The 19,842-nt window shown below is 38.8% G+C and overlaps 1 protein-coding gene across 4 annotated transcripts in view; it reads left to right on the forward strand.

Annotated features, from left to right (window-relative positions):
* Positions 1-19,842, forward strand: part of GPATCH8 (G-patch domain containing 8) — a 119,179-nt gene that overhangs the window by 55,258 nt on the left and 44,079 nt on the right. For 3 of the 4 annotated variants that reach the window (XM_088028239.1, XM_028092721.2, XM_028092723.2), the window contains 2 exons: positions 8,914-8,981; positions 9,859-9,945. In XM_088028239.1, coding sequence (XP_087884365.1) covers positions 8,914-8,981; positions 9,859-9,945 — 155 coding nt within the window. Of the gene's footprint in view, positions 1-6,799; positions 6,845-8,913; positions 8,982-9,858; positions 9,946-19,842 lie in introns of all 4 variants that reach the window. The other variant, XM_028092722.2, reaches the window with a different exon arrangement.

Here is a 19,842-nt window from a genome sequence, read left to right on the forward strand (position 1 = left end):
ACATGGTGATTTATGGTTTACAAAGCATCTTCTGTTGGTTATATCTTGATCTGCATACCAAACCTGAAAGTGAGGATAATATCCATTTTGTGGGGGAGGCTACTGAGACTCAGGCTCTGGCTGTCAAAGGTGACACAAGTGGTTAGAAATTATTTCTTATTGGAGAACTGAGATTTTGTAGCCCAGCCTTTTTTGGGGATTACCTAGAAAAGTATAGGAAAAAAAAATAGGGGCGCCTGGGTGGCTTAGTTGTTGGGCGTCTGCCTTCGGCTCGGGTCGTGGTCCCGGGGGTCCTGGGGTCAAGCTCTGCATCGGGCTCCCTGCTTGGTGCGGGGCCTGCTTCTCCCTCTCCCCCTGCTTGTGTTCCCTCTCTCGCTATGTCTCTCTCTGTCAAGTAAATAAATAAAATCTTAAAAAAACATAAAGATCAACTGGGGAGAAGAGGATTATTGGGAAAGTAAAGGTGGAGCAGTTTAAATGAAGCTGAAAAGTCTTTTGGGTTATTGAGGGATCCTGGAATAGTAAAAAATTCTCAGTGTAGTAATGGAAAGCTTATTAACCAATAGTAAGAGAATACAGCTCTAAGAAGGTGTTGGATTGTTGGGTTATTACAATGCCGTAGGATTCACTACTATCTATATAACTCTCCCAAATATTCTCTATTCAGATAATTTCCACTCTAAACTTTCTGAGAATTGAAGTGAGCCAGGGTGCCTGACTGGTACAGTCAGAATACCATGTGACTCTTGATCTCAGGGTTGTGATTTTGAGCCCCATGTTGGATGTAGAGATTACTTAAGTAAATAAATAAGCTTAAAAAATATTGAAGTGAGCCTTAAGTCTATCTAACTCCTTAAGCATGTGATACCTGCATTTTTGATCGCTAACAAATGGACAGTAGATAAAACAAATTGAACAAGTCTCTAATGAACAGTAATGCAAAATTCAAATATTTCTTTATAATACCTTACATATTTTTTGAGATATGGCCTGTTTAATGCAGCCTTATGTTCTTTTTGATGAAATAATTACTTGATTACAAGACAGTTAAATTACCAGAATTTCATGGCATGAAGCAGAAAGCGCTATGATGACTAAATACATAGACCTGAACAAGTTCTAGACCCACTATGTACATGTTCATTCTTTTGAGTCAACAAATGCTTTTTAATTGAACACCACTCTATCCCAGATACTGTGTTAGTTATTTGGGATACAAACATCAATAAAACTCAGGGCATAGAAGTGTTACCCAACATTTTTTTTTAAATAGGGACCTAATTTTTTCCCTTTCACCCTGAGCCCCATGTCTTTTGGGGTTATTTTAACCAGAAATTGTATGTATGTATGGTTTTGTTTTGTTTTCAGAGAGCAAGAATGTGTACCTGCATGGGCAGGGTGCGGGGAGGGGCAGATGGAGAGATAGAGGATCCCAAGCAGGCTCATGCCTAACGTGGAGCCTGATGCGGGGCTTGATCTCACGACCCTGAGATCACAACCTGAGCCAAAATGAAGAATCAGTCTGATGCTTAACTGACTGAAGTACCCAGGGGCCTCCCTGAAATTGTATTTATTAAGCTGATTTTCCCATTTAAAAAATAAATTGATCTTTGCATTATGGTTACTATGAGACCGCCTTCCGTGAGTTGATATAATTTGAGCTAAAAAAAATCTTATTTGGAGTAAAAGTATGATTTTTCTTTAGGTGATTTTTTTTTTAATTGAAATCACCTCACGAACTCCCTTTATTAATCTCTTCTAAGGGCTTGGGTATCTCATGTCATCCTTGAAGAGATACCCTTTTCAGGTTTAACATTCTGATTCCATAACATGTTCATTGGTAATACCTTTTTGCCTCTTCTCTGTCCTTGTTTAGTAATATTAGGCTATGTGATTAAAACTGAACTGTTTTATCTTGGAAAGCCAGATTTGATACCCTGGTAAGATGGAAGGATGGAGATTCCTTTAGGTCACAGTTAAATTTCTGTGCCCTTAGAAAACATCTGTATTTGAAAATCAAATTAATCTGGCTGTTGTATAGATCACTAAACTGGCTATGACAATATAGTTAGTTCTGTACTAGAGAATTTGAATTCTATTGAGTAGGAAGTCTTTTTTTTTTTTTTTTAAATCTTAGGAACTCTGGGGGTGTCTGGGTGGCTCAGTCAGTTAAGCATCTGCCTTCTGCTCAGGTCATGAGCTTGGGGTCCTGGAATTGAACCCCGTGTCCAGCTCCCTGCTCAGTGGGGAGCCTGCTTCTCTCTCTCCTCCTGCTTGTGCTTTCTCTCTCTCTCTCATTCTCTCTCAAATAAATGAATAAAATATAAAAAAAAAAAACAACTTAGAAACTTGTAAGGAATAGTTAATGTGCTTAATGTTTCCAGTTAGTGTTTCAGGGAGGTAGCATTTATCATATTATAGTTACTAAAAAAATACTTAAATGATGCTGAAAGTAATCATTGTTTTTATGGTACTGAAGACTTATTTTCAGGAGGAATTTGTAAAAATGATGCTTTGGCATGGAAATAGATGTACCATTTTTTACTCAGTGTTTCTGTGAGTTGTGTGTAATCATTGTTTTAATAAATGAAATTATATTTAAATGCATTAACATAGTTTACTAAGAGTCCTGTTTTGAATAGTTTTGCAAATCAGCATATTTCATACATCTCTTCAAGTTTCTAAAAGTAAGAAGTAAATAGATTTAAAGATGTCAGGACAGGCTCTCGGTCTTAATCAGTTTAGTAGCCTTTTGGAAGTAGATGTTGTGACTTTGATGGCTTTTATATTTCTGCTTCATTAGGATCAGTCTTTGAAGACTATTTTAGACATCATAAGAGAACATCAGATACTTTTAAGTGTTTTCAGGTATATGCGTTGGCTCTATAAATGTTCTGTTCCCCCTGTCCCATGCCAGAAGTTTAAGTTGGTAAGATTATTTTGTCTAACTATTGGTAATTAGTGGGGGTTTAGACTTTGTGTTGATCACTGCCATATGCACAATGCCTCCCAACAGTGTAGTAGCAGTTCAATAAATATTTGTAATGAATATTTGTTGTTGAATCAGTCTTACTGAGGGGAAAGGCAGCAGAAAGAAATTGAGGTGTTCTTTTATCTATTGACTGTCCAACCAGTGTTTTAATCACTTTGAAAGCTTCTTGATTTCTAATTTGTTTCTATGGGGAAATCATGATTTTGAAGTGTGGCTCTTTACCAAATTATGGTTGTTTTTTAATATTTTCTTCCCAATTGTTGTATTTCTGGAGTTTCTAAAAGTAGCATTTCTCAAAAAAGTATTTCTCTGGGGCGCCTGGGTGGCTCAGTCATTAAGCGTCTGCCTTTGGCTCAGGTCATGATTCCAGGGTCCTGGGATTGAGCCCCACATCGGGCTCTCTGCTCAGCGAGAAGCCTGCTTCTCCCTCTCCTACTCCCCCTGCTTGTGTTCCCGCTCTCGCTTTGTCTCTCTCTGCCAAATAAATAAATAAAATCTTAAAAAAAAAAAGGTATTTGTCTTCAATCCAATTCTTTGGGCCAGTTTTGTAGATTAGTATATAATTATTTTCAAATCAAAACTGACTCATGAGGGGTTTTCTCAGAAACAAGGTGGCTGTAGTCAGTGAATTTTTATATTTGGCCTAATTTTCTCTTCAGTAATGATAAGTCGTAATAGCTTCACATTTTAGCGAGAGATGCATGTTTAGATATGCACATTTTAGTACTTTTGTCATTATAGAAGTAAAATTACCTTTTAAAATATACAAAGTACAATTCAGGTTGGTTAATGAAACATAAAGTTTTTTTCTTTTTAAAAAAATTTTGGCAGGGGTCACCTGGGTGGTTCAGTCGATTAAACGTCTGCCTTTAGCTTCAGGTCAGGTCAGGATCCGGGTCAAGCCCAGCATGGTCTCCCTGCTCAGTGGGAAGCCTGCTTCTCCCTCTTCTTCTGCCTGCTGCTGCAACCCCCTTCCCGCTCATGCTCGCTTGCTCTCTCTCAAATAAATAAATAAATACTTAAATTAATATATACATTTTTTTGCTGAGGTATAATTGTCATACAAAATATTAGTTTCAGGTATACTACATAATGATTCAATATTTATATATATATTTAAGGTTTTGATTTCGAAAATATGAATATCCTTTTTTCCATCACATGAATACACTGGTATTAGTATATTCTAGATACCAGGGTATGTTTTCTTTTTCTTTTTTTTCCCTCCCCTTCTCCAGTTGGCCAGATCACAGTTCTAATATTTATTGATCTTTGGCTGAGGAGGACAATTTCTTTGAAGGAAAGTGTTTAGTGTTCTGGTGGAAGTTGCATCCTTTGGAGTGAAATAAACAACAAAATGTTCTTAATTCAATGAATTTTAAGAATACTTTATTTCTTTAAAGGAAACAAAGAAGTAGGGAACCTGGATTTAGTTCATTTTATTTTATTATTTTATTTTTAATTGAATTTTATGTATTTTTATTTTTAATTTTTTAAATTTTAATTTTAAAAAGTTTTAATATTATTTGAGAGAGAGAGAGAGAGAGAGAATACAAGCGGGGAGAGGGGCAGAGAAGCAGAGTCCTCACTGGGCAGGGAGCCTGATGTGGGGCTCAATTCCAGGACCCTGGGATCATGACCTGAGCCGAAGGCAGATGCCCAACCGACTGAGCCAACCAGGCGTCCCTTTAAAAGATTTTTATTTTTTTTAAAGATGTTATTTATTTTGACAGAGAGACAGCGAGAGAGGGAAACACAAGCAGGGGGAGTGGGAGAGGGAGAAGTAGGCCCCCCGCTGAGCAGGGAGCCCAATGCAGGACTCAATCCCAGGACCCTGGGACCATGGCCTGAGCCAAAGGCAGACACTTAACCGACTGAGCCACTCAGGTGACCCCAAAATTTTTTAATTTTTAATTTTTTTAAGTAGACTCCACACCCAGCGTGGAGCCCAACTTGAACTCATGAGCCTGAGATAAAGATCTGAACTGAGATCAAGAGGCAGGTGCTAAGCCTACTGAGCCACCGAGGTGCCCCTTTATTTAATTTTTTTTTTTAATTTTTTATTTCTTAAAGATTTTATTTTTAAGTAACCTCTGTACCCAACATGGGGCTCAAACTTACAACCCTGAGATCAGGAGTCACATGCTCTACTGACTGAGCCACCCAGGCACCCGTACTTCAATTTATTTTTTAAAAAGAAGTTGAGTTTTCGGGGCAACTGGGTGGCTCAGTCGTAAAGTGTCTGCCTTTGGCTCAGGTCATGATCCCAGAGTCCTGGGATCGAGCCCCACATCAGGTTCCCTGCTCAGCGGGAAGCCTGCTTCTCCCTCTCCCACTCCCCCTGCTTGCGTTCCCTCTCTCACTGTGTCTCTCTGTCAAATAAATAAATAAAATCTTAAAAAAAAAAAAAAGTTGAGTTTTCTAGAGAATATCATATTAGCAAACATTTGGTTCCTATCTACTTTTTGAAACATTACCACTATAAGCTATTATTCAGGTGTTCCACAGTGGTGTTCTTTATGATGGGATTTATCATTAATCACAAATGAATAAATTGAGAGGTGTTTTTGTTTTGTTTGTTTTTGTTTTGTTTTTTTAAGCAGTCTGTTTTGTTTTTTTAAGCAGTCTCTTCCTGTATTATATATTCTGTGTCTTTTCCCAGTAGGAGTTTTCCTTCGTCTGGAGCCTCTTTAATAATGGAAAGAAATTAATGCTTGGCCCAGACAATAATGTCATCTTCAGATTGTTTTTTCTTTGGGTTTTTTTGTTGTTGTTGTTGTCATATATATATTTTATAAGTAAGCTCTATGCCCAAGGTGGGGCTTCAATTCATGACCCGAGATCAAGAGTCATATGCTCCACTGACTAAGCCAGCACGACACCCCTATGTTTTTTTTAATTGAAATATGATTAACATACAGTGTTATTAGTTTCAGGTGTACATGATTCAGCAGTTCTGTACAGTACTCAGTGCTCACCACAATAAGAGTAGTTCCCCTCTGTCACCAAACAATGTTATTATAATACCTTCAGATTATTTTTAAAGCCAGACTGTTTATTTTCTTTGATGAGTTACTTCTGAGTGGACTAATTATAAATGTGACAGCCATTTCGATGCCACTTTCTCTGGAGTTCTTGGTCTCCTTCAAAGCTTGGCGTTGTTGTATGCAGAAAGAAAGATGTTGGCTGGCAAGTTTGGGAAGACTTCATTAAAAGGAAACAAATTTCTAAGGAAAGCTACTTCAGGGGTTTTATTCATTCATAACGAAACTCAAATATACATAAGTTTTCGAAGCACTTAGTGTAAAAGGTTATTTTCCAGACCTTTTATTTATATATATTTTTTTAACAAGGTCTTGATGACTCCCTTCCCAACCTAAAAATCCTCTTAGAGTTCTTTTAGTGAAGGAAATGACTTGATCACTGTCCAGTTGATCTATCTTTGATGTTATTTCTTTAAGGAGAAGTCCCAACTTGGGCCCTGAATACTGATTTACCAGAATGAATAGTTAAATTAAAAATTGGAAGCTAGAGCTAGTTCTCTCACTTTAACACCCCCCCCTCGCCCCAGCCAAATTATTAAAGAGGAGATTGTACATGTTCTCAAGTGGCAGTGCAAAAATCTCACACCCTGGGCCAACCAATGTGAAAACAACTGCTGTAGCACAAAGTGTCCTTCCTCTTCTTCAGCTGAAATTGGGGGAGGGACAAACCAATTGTTACTTTACCCCTTCCCATCTGCCTGCTAGAAGGCCTATTTCCTACCCTAATGGTTTCTGCCTAACAAATGGTGTTTCTTTTTTACAGCATTATGATCCTGGACTTGTTGTGGTGATGGTAAACTTAGCAGTGGTAATTTTTTATTTTCAGACTGAATTACTCCTTTTGTCATCAGTGCACCAATATGTTAGGCTTACTTTCTCTGTTGTAGCCTTCATCCTTCTGCTTGGTCTTTTTCATTTTCCTTTCCTTTCCTTATGCAACTTGTCTGATCCTTGTTCATTAAAGGGTACTGTTAAGAAGGGATGTATCTGTTTGTGTTAGAACTGCCAAAAAAAAATCAGTTAAAATATTAAATTCTAATACTGTCAAAAACTTGATTTTCCCACAATGTAATGGGCACTAGCACTTGCTACTGCAATTTATAAATAAATTAAAACAAACTTTGACTGCCTTAGAAGGCAAAAGTACTAATGCAGAGTTTATAAACAGGGGTTTACAGAGGTAATGAATCTGTACCAAAACTTTCTTGATTCTTGCAAAACAAATTCTGACAGACCAAAAAAGAAACCAAAACCAAAAAAAGTAAATTCCTTTGACATTTCTTTTCAATTCTTTCATTGGAGCATTTGTGTATTTTACCAGTAAATCCCTGATTGAGACGTTATGAAAGTGATATTGCACCTAGGAAGTCATTTTTATAACCTGTCTTTAATTTGGTCCTTTTGCTAAAGATTGCAGTCACTGCTTATTTATTATACCATTGGGCATAAGGTAGTATGCATTTTCATTTTGTTTAACTGGCAGTCTTTGATAGTTTCTAAAAGAAGGCTGTATTTTAGAACTTTTTTCCTTTTTTCCCCTGGCATAAAAGTATCTTTATTAACTTAAACTTTCACTGTGATAATTATTTCTAATTATCTCCTTATTTATTGTTTGAAAACTATAATGGGATATTGGTGATAAGTAAGCTTCTGAATTTGTTTTTCATTATGTTTTAAAGATAAAAATTAAATATATATATATATATATGGAGCAACTGGATATAAGTGGTTGCCAGTCACTTTGAAAACAGTTTCTTCTTTTTTCTCCAGGACCAAGCCTAGTCATGAATATGGCATTTATTTTTTTCTGATTGGTTTTGGTAATACCTCAGATTTAGCCTGACAAAACTCAACTTTTAGCCCAAAGGTATAATACATATGTGTGTATAACAACAACAACAGAAACACAAAAAAACAAACAAAAAACAATTGTTTACACCAGCCTGAGTGAAATGATGAGGGAAGTAAACATTGTGTTTTTTCACTAAAGGTGTACAACGGATAAGGTAAGTCAGTCCTCTTTTCAGTGGGCTTACATCACAATAAACAGCGCAAGTTGTGATGTAAAACAGCTGTGGTAGTAAAGTGCTTGTCTGCCCCATTTTGCTTTGTTTGGCTGGTTATGAGTGGATTAAATATACATTTTTAAAAATCTCCAGCATAGATTGATTAGTTTAAAGTCAATTTTCTTCGCAACTAGTCCTTTTCACAGCTTACCGATTGCCACAGCCAGTGTTAAATCCACTCTGGAAAATGAGATCTCAGAGCACCAGTTTAAAAGTAAAACAATTTTTTGTCCCTAAGGGCAACTAACTGTTGCTTTTTATTTAAATTTTGTTGCAGCCCCAGTTAATTGTTGAAAACAAAAAAATATTAAACATGCTGAATTGCAATTACAGAGTTTTCCTGTATCATGTTTGAAACCGTGCCTTTTTTTTTTTTTTAAGTTTAAGCATGTCAGTTGAGATATTTATTACTAGTTTTAAAAGTGTGTGTGGGAGGATGTCAGTGGACTGTAAGAGTGAAATGATTCTTGATGGAAAGTTATTTGGGGATCATTTTAAAAAGCAATTTCTAAAGTTTTTGATTTTAAATCTCCTGGTGCCATTGCTTAGAAGTGCTTTGCATTACTTATTTAATTTTGTCATAGTAATCTGGAATTTTCCCCAACTGGAATGTCAACCAAGGTGGTTAGTTGGGCTTAAACTGGGAGAGTTAGGTTTGGTTGTAAGCTGTGAGAATGGCTTGTGTTTGGTTCACTGTAGCTTTCTGGTCTCTGCACTCCAAGGCAAGATCTCTAACCACCCAAACCCAATGTATAAAGTGAACTGTTGGCTTAGCTTTGCCTCTTACCTTGATAATGTGTTCCTGTTACAGGGAGAACAGATCCCATTCCGATTGTCGTCAAGTATGATGTCATGGGCATGGGTCGCATGGAAATGGAGGTAAATTGATCTTGTTAGCTAATTTTTTTAAAATGGTGTATTTAAAATTGGTATTAATTCCAAATTCAGATGCCAGTACAGGAATACACTTATTAGATAGAATGTAGTTTTAGTGTTTTTCTTTGGAAATTTAAAAATATATTTTACATTCTCATTTAGTGCTGGCTTTGGGGCAGGTAGGTGATAGATAATGCCCCTGTTTTTTTTGTTTTTGTTTTTAAAGATTTTATTTTTTTATTTGACAGAGAGAGACACAGCGAGATACAAGCAGGGGGAGTGGGAGAGGGAGAAGCCAGCTTCCCGCAGAGCGGGGAGCCCGAGGCAGGGCTCGATCCCAGGACCCTGAGATCATGACCTGAGCCGAAGGCAGACGCTTAACGATTGAGCCACCTAGGCACCTGGTAATGCCCCTGTTTTAACAGGGGCATAAGGAAGTTGAATGTTTTGCCCGGGGTTATGCCACAAGGCAGGATCACACTTAAAACCCAGATCCTGGTGCTCATTTTATTAGGCAGGTTTGTTCAACTCTGAAAATAATTGCCGTGGTAGAAGCTTTGCCCCGTGTGCAGCTGTTATCTGTGATACCTTCTTTTCATTGCCTAAAATATTTTCTCCATTTACTCCTAATTCTTTGGCATTGAACATTGTAGTAAAGTCTGTTATCATCAGAAAATGTGCCTGTTGGGAACCACCAGCATGGAAGGATTAATTAGTTATTTTGTACCTTTTTCTCTGTAGGGGAACAATAAAGTAAGAGGTAGCTGAGTATAATATGAAGTTTTTATTTTCATGCAATACTGTAGTTGTGCAGATGACTTTTTAATGGCTAATTGGGGTACTTTAGGAATTAAGACTAATTATATCTATTTTTATTAAGCTTGATTATGCTGAAGATGCTACCGAACGGCGCCGTGTCCTAGAAGTAGAAAAAGAAGACACAGAAGAATTGAGACAGAAGTATAAGGTACTTGAATGAAGCCATTTTTGCATGTTGGGTGCTCACACTGAAAGAGATACTCATTTTGGTGGAAAGGATCTCTGTTGATGATAGCATTTGTTTGATCTTTGGTGATGATTAGTAATTAGTAGTAGACCTCAGGTTTCTGTTCCTTTCCTATATTGCTGTTGTAAAAACTATAGCGCTAAGACCCACTTCAGAAGTCTGTTGGAATGATTGCATTAGTCTCTGAAAACACAGTGCCTGGTACATAGTAGGGAGTAGTACCAGTAAAAATTGTTACTTAAGAGTCCTTTGGGAACTTGAACCTATTGACAAGACTTTTGTTTTTCAATGGCTAGAGTATTTTAAGAATAACAGATTGAGGGGCACCTCCGTGGCTCAGTCAGTTAAGTGACCGACTCTTGGTTTCAGCTCAGGTCATGATCTCAGGGTCATGAGATTGAGCCCCGTGTTGGTGTCCACATTAGTCATGGAGCCTGCTTAAGATTCTCTCTCTTCCTCTCCCTTTCCCCCTTGCTCTCTCTCTTAAAAAAAAAGAGAGAGAGAGAACATCAGTGTTTTCCTTTTTAAGGGATTAGTTTAAACTGCAGAAAACTGCAGTTTAGACCATGTTATAAGTTAGCTTTCAAATAGACTGACCAGGGAAGATGCCTTTCAAGATGTACAGTGCCCAGTCTCTACTATAGCATAGGTAAATTTGAAGGTAAGAAATAGGCTTAATTAAGATTATCATATAGAAACTGATTTTGGTCAGGAACCTTAAAGTGGGAAGAGGGAAAAGGGATTTATTTTTAAAAATCTCTTTTACCATAAAAAATAGCTAATATAAAAATGATAGAACTATAAGAAATGTTACATCTACCACAATAGTGGGGGATTTTAATATATCTTTCAATAATTGATTTTAAAAGTAGAAGAAAAATTCAGCAAAGACATTTGGAAGATTTGAATAACACATTAACAGATTTCATTACTGGTTATATAGAACTATGAATCCAATCACTTTGAAAATCAGAAATTTTGAACATATATGGAACATTTATTTATTTAAACAAAATTTTCTACCATAACCTGTGTCGTAAAGTATCAATAAATTTCGAAGAACTGAAATCAAGTTAAGCCACAAAGCAATCAGATTTTTACCTTTTTTTTTTTTAAGATTTTATTTATTTATTTGACAGAGACAGCAAGAGAGGGAACACAGCAGGGGGAGTGGGAGAGGGAGAATCATGCTTCCCACTGAGCAGGGAGCCCAATATGGGGCTCCATCCCAGAATCCTGGGGTCATGACCTGAGCCGAAGGCAGACGCCTAACGACTGAGCTGCCCAGGCGCCCCAGCAATCAGTTTTTAAAAAAACTATACATACCTGGGGCGCCTGGGTGTCTCAGATGGTCAAGCGTCTGCCTTCGGCTCAGGCCATGATCCCAGGGTCCTGGGATCGAGTCCCGCATCGGGCTCCCTGCTCCTTGGGAGCCTGCTTCTCCCTCTGCCTCTCTCTCTCTCTCTCTCTCTCTCTCTCTCTCTGGCTCTCATGAATAAATAAATAAAATCTTTAAAAAAAAAAACTATACATACCATACATACAATACTATACAATACAATAATCATACCATAAATAATCTGTGTAAAAGGAAAAAACATAGAGCTTATAGAAGATAGTATAGAGGATTCTCTCTTCTAGCTGTACCTAACTTACATTTACTTATTTTTCATTTTAGTGATCTTTTCTTTCATGTTTTATTATGAAAATTGAGCATACAGAAAAATGGAAAGAACTGTATAGTTAATACCCATATACCAACCACCTATATTCCATAATTAACATTTGTAAATATATTTTATTACATGTCTAACATTTTTTTTATTTTTATTTATTTATTTTTTTAAAGATTTTATTTATTTATTTGACAGAGAGAGACACAGCGAGAGAGGGAACACAAGCAGGGGGCGTGGGAGAGAGAGAAGCAGGCCTCCCGCAGAGCAGGGAGCCCGATGCGGGGCTCGATCCCAGGACCCTGGGATCATGACCTGCGCCAAAGGCAGACGCTTAACGACTGAGCCACCCAGGCGCCCCTAACATTTTTTTTTAAAGATTTATTTATTTGAGGGACACCTGGGTGGCTCAGTCAGTTAGGCATCTACCTTTGGCTCAGGTCATGATCCAGGGCCCTGGGATCGAGTCCCAAGTCGGGCTCCTTGCTCAGTGGGGGCCTGCTTCTCCCTCTGCTTGTGCTCTTTCTCCCTCTCTCTCTGACAAATAAATAAAATCTAAAAAAAAAAAAAAAGATTTATTTGTCAGAGAGAGAGAGTGGGGGGAGGGGCAGAGGGCAAGAATCTTGAAGTGGACTCTCAACTGAATGCAGAGAACACGGGGCTCCATCCCACAACCCATAAGATCATGACCTGAGTTGAAACCTAAGAGTTGGACGCTTAAGACTTGTAACTGACTGAGGCACCCAGGTTCCATACATGTCTGACTTTTTTTAAAAACAGCTTCACTGGCAGTGACTTTTTAAATTCTTGAAATATCTCTTTTATTCTATTTCTAATTTGTTTTTGGTTTTTGGTTTTTTAGTAATGTCTGGGTTTTGTCTTTGGGGTGCTATTTGTGCCTTTTCTTTTTTAAGATTTTATTTATTTATTTGAGAGAGAATGAGAGATAGCACGAGAGGGAAGAGGGTCAGAGGGAGAAGCAGACTCCCTGCTGAGCAGGGAGCCCGATGTGGGACTCAATCCCAGGACTCCAGGATCATGACCTGAGCCAAAGGTAGTTGCTTAACCAACTGAGCCACCCAGGCGCCCTGTGCCTTTTTTTGTTTTTAAACATTGCAATGTTTTTATTTTATAATTTCTTTCAAATCTTATTTCTAGTACTTGATTATATATATATATTTTTTAAATTTTATTTATTTATTTGACGGAGAGCGACACAGTGAGAGAGGGAACTTCCACAAGCAGGGGGAGTGGGAGAGGGAGAAGCAGGCCTCCTGCAGAGCAGGGAGCCTGACGTGGGGCTCGATCCCAGGACCCCGGGATCATGACCTGAGCGTAAGGCAGACACCCAACGACTGAGCCACCCAGGCACCCCGATTATATGTTTTATAGTTTGTTGCTTCTCCTGACGTTTTCACAGTATTTGTCTCCTTGTGTGGCTTGCAATTTTGATTGTCATCTTTTCATTCTGTGGAAGTTTCTTGTATCCTGGATTTTGGAGGGAGTTGTTATGAGATAGTTTCATATGTGCCTTTGCTAAAATCTAGGGTCTTTAACTGCTGTTGGACTGGTTTTAAAATGTTAATACCTAAACTAAGGGTTCCTGCTGTGAGTAGATGGTGTAAATCCTTTACATCCACCAATGACTGGTCTGAAGTTCCAGCCTCTTCTTATACATGACCCTTTCAATTTATACCCTGATAGATGATGAGTTTCTTGATGTCTTCGTGGACAGAAGGTAATGATATAGTTCAGTTTTCTAGTTCCTGTTTCAAGGATGGAGACAACTCTTTTTTTTTTTTTTTAATTTATTTTTTAAGTAATCTCTACACCCAACTTGGGGCTCAAACTCACAACCCCGAGATCAAGAGTTGCGTGCTCTACCAACCAGTCGGTAGTCACTCTGTAGAGACAACTCTTCATATCTCTGAACTTTTCACAGGGAGAGCTTACTAGCTTTCTGTCATCAAGGTCCTGAAACCTCATCTTCAAGCACATAGGGATTGCCCTGTCTTGTTGAGCTTAACTGCATATTAAAGTGTGTGTGTGTGTGTTTTATAAAGATTTTATTTATTTGAGAGAGAACACGAGCAAGGGGGAGAGGCAGAGGATGAGGGACAAGCTGACTCCCCGCTGAGCAGGGAGCCTGACTCAGGGCTTGATCCCAGCAGCCCAGGATCAGCGGCCCTGTGTGTTTTATGTTATCCAGAATTATAATATAGTGAAATCTTCCTCTTCCTTCTCTTCCTTTTTTCTTTTCCTATTCTCTTCTCCCTGTCCTTTTCTTTATGCACTATTCAACCCATTTAGGCTGGCTTTAGCACTTATCGCTGAACCACTTTATTTAAGGCCACAAAACACCTTTGTTTGCTAAATCCATTAGATCTTTTAAAAATTTTATTCCATATTTCTGTTTCTTGGCAGCATTGAATACAATTGACCATTCTTTTCTCTTTAAAACATTTTTTTTCTCTTGCTTTTGAAGATTTCATACTTTCCTGTATTCCTTCTTCTTACCTCCCTTGCTGCTTCTGTATAGGTTCCTTTGTTGGTCCCTTCTTTTCGGCCTAAACTCTAGATGTTGGAGTTATTCATGTTAGACATAGGTCTTCTTTTTCTGCCTAACACTGTCCTTAGGCCCTGAGTGGTTATGACACTATGTTTCATCTTTCACATGGTTCTTTTTTTTATCCTTTAGGACTTAGCTTAGGAACCTTCCCTCATTACCCAGTTTAAATAAATCCTCCACTTTGCCTCATTCTCTTGCAACACTGTCTTTTGTCATTTATAATTATAAATTTTTGTTGACTTGTTTATAGTCTGACTACTGTTTGGGCAGAAATGGCATTGAGGAGAAAGACTGTGTCTATTTGTCTGCCAGTATATATACTGTATCCAGCATAATGCCTGGCACATAAGTACTCAGTAAATATGAATTGAATAAATTCTTTGAAATAAGGGGAAGATCCAGATTTACTTGGTATACTGTCAGAAGTAGAAATATTCTAAAGTGGGGCGCAGAGATAGAAATATTCTAAAGTGGGGCACCTGGGTGGCTCAGTTGGTTAAGCATCTGACTTCAGCTCAAGTCATGATCCCAGAGTTTGGGGATCGAGCCCCACGTCAGGCTCACTGCTCAGTGGGGAGTCTGCTTCTCCCTCTCCCTCTCCCTCTGCCCCTGCACCTGCTTGTGCTCTCTCTCTCTCTCTCTCTCTCAAGTAAATAAATAAAATCTTTAAAAAAAAAATATTCTAGTGGCGCCTGGGTGGCTCAGTTGGTTAAGTGACTGCCTTCGGCTCAGGTCATGATCCCAGGGTCCTGGATCAAACCCCGGATCAGGCTCCCTGCTCAGCAGGACCCTGCTTCTCCCTCTGCCTCTGCCTGCTGTTCCCTCTGCCTCTGCCTACTGCTCCCCCTGCCTGTGCTCTCCTGCTCTCTCTCTGTCAAATAAATAAATAAAATCTTTAAAAAAAGGGTGCCTGGGTGGCTCAGTTGGTTAAGCGACTGCCTTCGGCTCAGGTCATGATCCCAGAGTCCCTGGATCGAGTCCCACATCGGGCTCCCTGCTCGGCAGAGAGTCGGCTTCGCCCTCTGACCCTCCCCCCTCTCATGTGCTCTCTCTTTCTCATTCTCTCACTCTCAAATAAATAAATAAATAAATAAATAAAATCTTTTAAAAAATCTTAAAAAAAAACATTCTAAAGAATACATTTTATTGTTTTCAAGTAAAAGTTACGCTATCAAGTGAATAATAAATGAAATAGCTGAGTAATTCACAGCCTCTTAAGATTATGCATTATATTTTGAGGCTCTTTTTGTCCTCCTATCCCAAGAAATTATTTCTCATTATTTGAACTCTTCATATTGGGTAGAGCAAGAATTACTTATCCCCATTTTATTGATCAGATGCACAGAAATCTTGTCAACTCTTTACTATTTGTGAAACCCTTTCCCCTTCCTGCTTGTCACTGATTTATTGCACTATATTTGTTCTTCACCTTCACATGACTTTGGAACCTTGACTTTAGTAACTTAGCCCCTCCTTAATTTGTACCTCTCAAGAACCACAGATTTTTACTTCCTCAACACTTTGATCTCAACTCTTTTCTTCCTAATCCTTGTGTCATAGCTACTTATTTACCAAAAGTCTGTCTCCAATCAGTACAAATACTTGCATTTCTACATCTTTACTAAAATGCAGTATGAGACTGGTCTTGATTCACTGGGCTCACAGAACTGCCAAGTAATCTTTCATATGTCATTTCCTGCTTAGTCCCCTCAGCTTTCAGTTTTAAGCATTGGTTCTCATGCCTTCATCTTCCCTCAACTGCCCTTGTCCTTCCTCCACCTTCCCTTACTCCTAATAGAAAATTTAACAAAGAAAATTTGGACAAGGTGAGAGTGCATTCATCTGCCTGTAATATCCACCATCAAACTTGGGCACAAATAATCCTGTCCTTAAATATTTCTCCCCTTTCACCATCCGTCAAAGGATAATTCCTACCTATGAATTCTGAATCTTAGACCTCTGTCTTATAAAAGGACTTGACATCTTTGTAAAGGTGTAACCTTTGGGGTGCTGGGTGGCTCAGTCAGTTAAGCATCTGCCTTCAGTTCAGGTCATAATCCCAGGGTCCTGGCATCGAGCACCACATCAGGCTCCCTGCTCAGCAGGGAGCCCTGCTTCTCCCTCTCCCACTCCCACTGCTTGTGCTCTTTCTCTCTCTCTCTGTCAAATAAATAAATAAAATCTTTAAAAAACAAAGGTAAAACCTTGGCAGCCTCTCTCATTATTCATTCTTTTCCTTTCACCAGTAAACATGCTCACACATTTGTGGGGGAAGAGAACCACTAACTAAAAAAAATAACTGTTGACTTCCACTCTCTGTAGCTACCATCTTCTCTTTTTACGTCTTTAGAACTACTTTTTTAAAAAAATATTTTATTTATTTATTTATTTGAGAGAGAGAATGAGATAGAGCATGAGAGGGGGGAGTGCCAGAGGTAAAAGCAGACTCCCTGCTCAGCAGGGAGCCCGATGCGGGACTCGATCCCGGGACTCCAGGATCATGACCTGAGCCGAAGGCAGTCGCTTAACCAACTGAGCCACCCAGGCGCCCTAGAACTAAACTTCTTAAAGAGTAATCTCTGCATTCACTGCCTCCTTTACGTCACCTTCCATTCTTTTATTTTTTAAGTTTCATTTTTATGAAAATTATATTTGCACATGGTTGTAGAGCTATTTGGCTCTAAATTTAAATAGGTTTAAATTTTAACAGGAAAGAAATGCAGTCCCATTTTGACACCCTGAGTATTTTATTAAATACTGATAAGATTTTTTTTTAAAGATTTTATTTATTTGAAAGAGAGAGAAAGAGAGAGAGAGCACATGACGGGGGGAGGGTCAGAGGGAGAAGCAGACTCTCTGCCGAGCAGGGAGCCTGATGCGGGACTCGATCCAGGGACTCCAGGATCATGACCTGAGCCGAAGGCAGCTGCTTAACCAACTGAGCCACCCAGGCGCCCTGATAAGATATTTTTAAAATATGTGTCAGATAAGGGGCTCCTGGGTGGCTCAGTCAGTTAAGCATCCAAATCTTGATTTTGGCTCAGGTCGTGATCTTAGGGTCCTGAGATCAAGCCTCAAGTTGGGCTCCACGCTCAGCACAGAGTCTGTTTGTCCTTTTCCTTCTGTTCCTACCCCCCTCCCGCCCCCTGCTTGCACGTGCTATCTCTCTCTCTCTCAAATAAATAAAATCTTTTTTAAAAACTGTGTAAGAGGGTGCCTGGGTGGCTCAGTTGGTTAAGCGACTGCCTTTGGCTCAGGTCATGATCCCGGAGTCCCAGGATCGAGTCCCACATTGGGCTCCCTGCTCGGCCGGGAGTCTGCTTCTCCCTTTGACCTTCCCCCCTCTCATGCTCTCTCTCTCTCTCTCTCATTCTTGCTCTCAAATAAATAAATAAAATCTTAAAAAAAAAAAACCGTGTAATATATAAAGAATAACTACAGACACTTGTGTGTTTTCTACTCCGTTTAAGAAAAAGAACATTACCAGTAATTTTATGATTGCATTCCATTTCTTCCTTCTCCAGAGGTAGGCACTGTCTTTTGTGTTTATCATTCCCTTCCATTTTTCCAGATAGATTTTTGTTGTTGAGATAAAATTTACCATTCTACCATTTTAAGAATACAATTTAAAGACCTAACATATTCACAATGTTATGCAGTCATCACTACTAATTCCAGCATTTACATCACTCCAGAAAGAAACCCCAATACTCTTTAGCAGTCATTCCTCACCCTACCTTCTTCCCCTGATAACAACTTTCTGTCTCTAGGTTGGCCTGTTCTGGACATTTCATATAAGTTGAATCATTCAATATGTGGCTTTTCATATCTGACTTCTTTTACTAAGCATGTTTTCAAGGTTCAGTCATGTTAATAGCATGTGTAAGTACTTCATTTCCTTTTTATGGCTGAATATTACATTGAATATACTGCAGTCTGTTTAATCATCAATTAATGGACATTTGGGTTGTTTCTGCTTTTTGGCTATTATAAATAAGGCTGCTGTGACCATCTTGTACAAGCTTTCGTGTAAATATATTTTCTGGTTCTCTTGGGTATCTACATAGGAATGGAATTGCTGGTTGTATGCTAACTCTCTGTTTAATTCTTTGAGGAAGTGCCAGTCTATTCAAAAGCGTTTGTACCATTTTACATTCCCACCAGCAGTGTATGAGAGTTTGTTTCTCTACTTCCTCACTTATATTTGTTGTCTTTTTTTATTACAGCCATCCTAGTGGGTATGAAATGGTATCTAATCATGGTTTTGATTTGCATTTTCTTGACTAATGATGTTGAGTATCCTTTCATGTACTTATTGTCCATTTATTATTCCTTTGGAGAAATGTCTATTCAAATCTTTTGCCCATTTTTAAATTGGGCTGTCCTTTTATTGTTTTAAGAACTCTGTATGAATTCTGGAAATGAGACCCTTGTCAGATTTCCAAATATTTTCTCCCATTTTGTGATTGTCTTTTCATTTGAAAATGTCCTTTGATGCACAGATTTTTAAAATTTGATGAAGTCCATTATCTTTTTGTTGCTTGTATTTTTGGTGTCATTTAAGAATCCATTGTCTAATCCAAGGCCATGAAAATTTATACCTATGTTTCCTTCTAATAAGTTGTAGTTTTAGCTCTTATATTTAGGTCTTTGATCTATTTTGAAATAAGTTTTTTATTTTCTTTTACTTTGTTTTTTAAAAATTTTATTTATTTATTTGTCAGAGAGAGAGACAGAGCACAAGCAGGAGAGCAGCAGGCAGAGGGAGAAGCAGGGTCCCCGTTGAGCAGGGAGCCCGATGTGGGACTTGATCCCAGGATCCTGGGATCATGACCTGAGCTGAAGGCAGCCGCTTAACTGACTGAGCCACCCAGGCATCCCTTGAAATAAGTTTTTTAAATTAATTTTTGTATGTCATGTTTGGTAGGTGTTCCAACTCCTTCTTCGTGTGGCTACCCAGTTGTCCCAGCCATTTGCTGAAAAGATTGTTCTTCACTGCATGGTCTTAGAACCTTGTTGAAAACCGTGGTCTTAGGGCACCTGGGTGGCCAGTTGGTTAAGTGTTCAACTCTTGGTTTCAGCTCAAGTCATGATCTCAGGGTCCTGAGATTGAACCCTCCGTCTGGCTGCCCTCTCGGCAGGGAGTCTGCTTTGGATTCTCTCTCTCTTTCTCCCTTTCTACCTGCCCCGCTTGTTCTCTCTCTCTCGCATAAATAAATCTAAAACAGAAAGAAAGGGAAAGAGAGAAAGAAAAGAAAAGAAAATCACAGTCTTGCTTATTGTTGCTTTGTAGTAAGGTTTGCTTTTGGGAAGCCTTCCTACTTTATTCCTTTTTAGGATCATTTTGGGTAGTCTTGATCCCTCCCAATTCTGTATGAATTTTAGAATCAGTTTGTCAATTTCTACAAAGACGTCAGCTGTGATTCTGATAAGAATTATGTTGAGGGGCACCTGGGTGGCTCAGTCGTTAAGCGTCTGCCTTTGGCTCAGGTCATGATCCCAGGGTCCTGGGATCAAGCCCTGCATTGGGCTCCCTGCTCTGCGGGAAGCCTGCTTCTCCCTCTCCCACTCCCCCTGCTTGTGTTCCCTCTCTCGCTGTGTCTCTCTTTGTCAAAT

The sequence above is a fragment of the Eumetopias jubatus genome, unplaced genomic scaffold, assembly GCF_037043125.1.
Source record: "Eumetopias jubatus isolate StellerSeaLion01/CBP00866 unplaced genomic scaffold, mEumJub1_p1.0 scaffold_10, whole genome shotgun sequence".
NCBI lineage: Eukaryota > Metazoa > Chordata > Mammalia > Carnivora > Otariidae > Eumetopias > Eumetopias jubatus.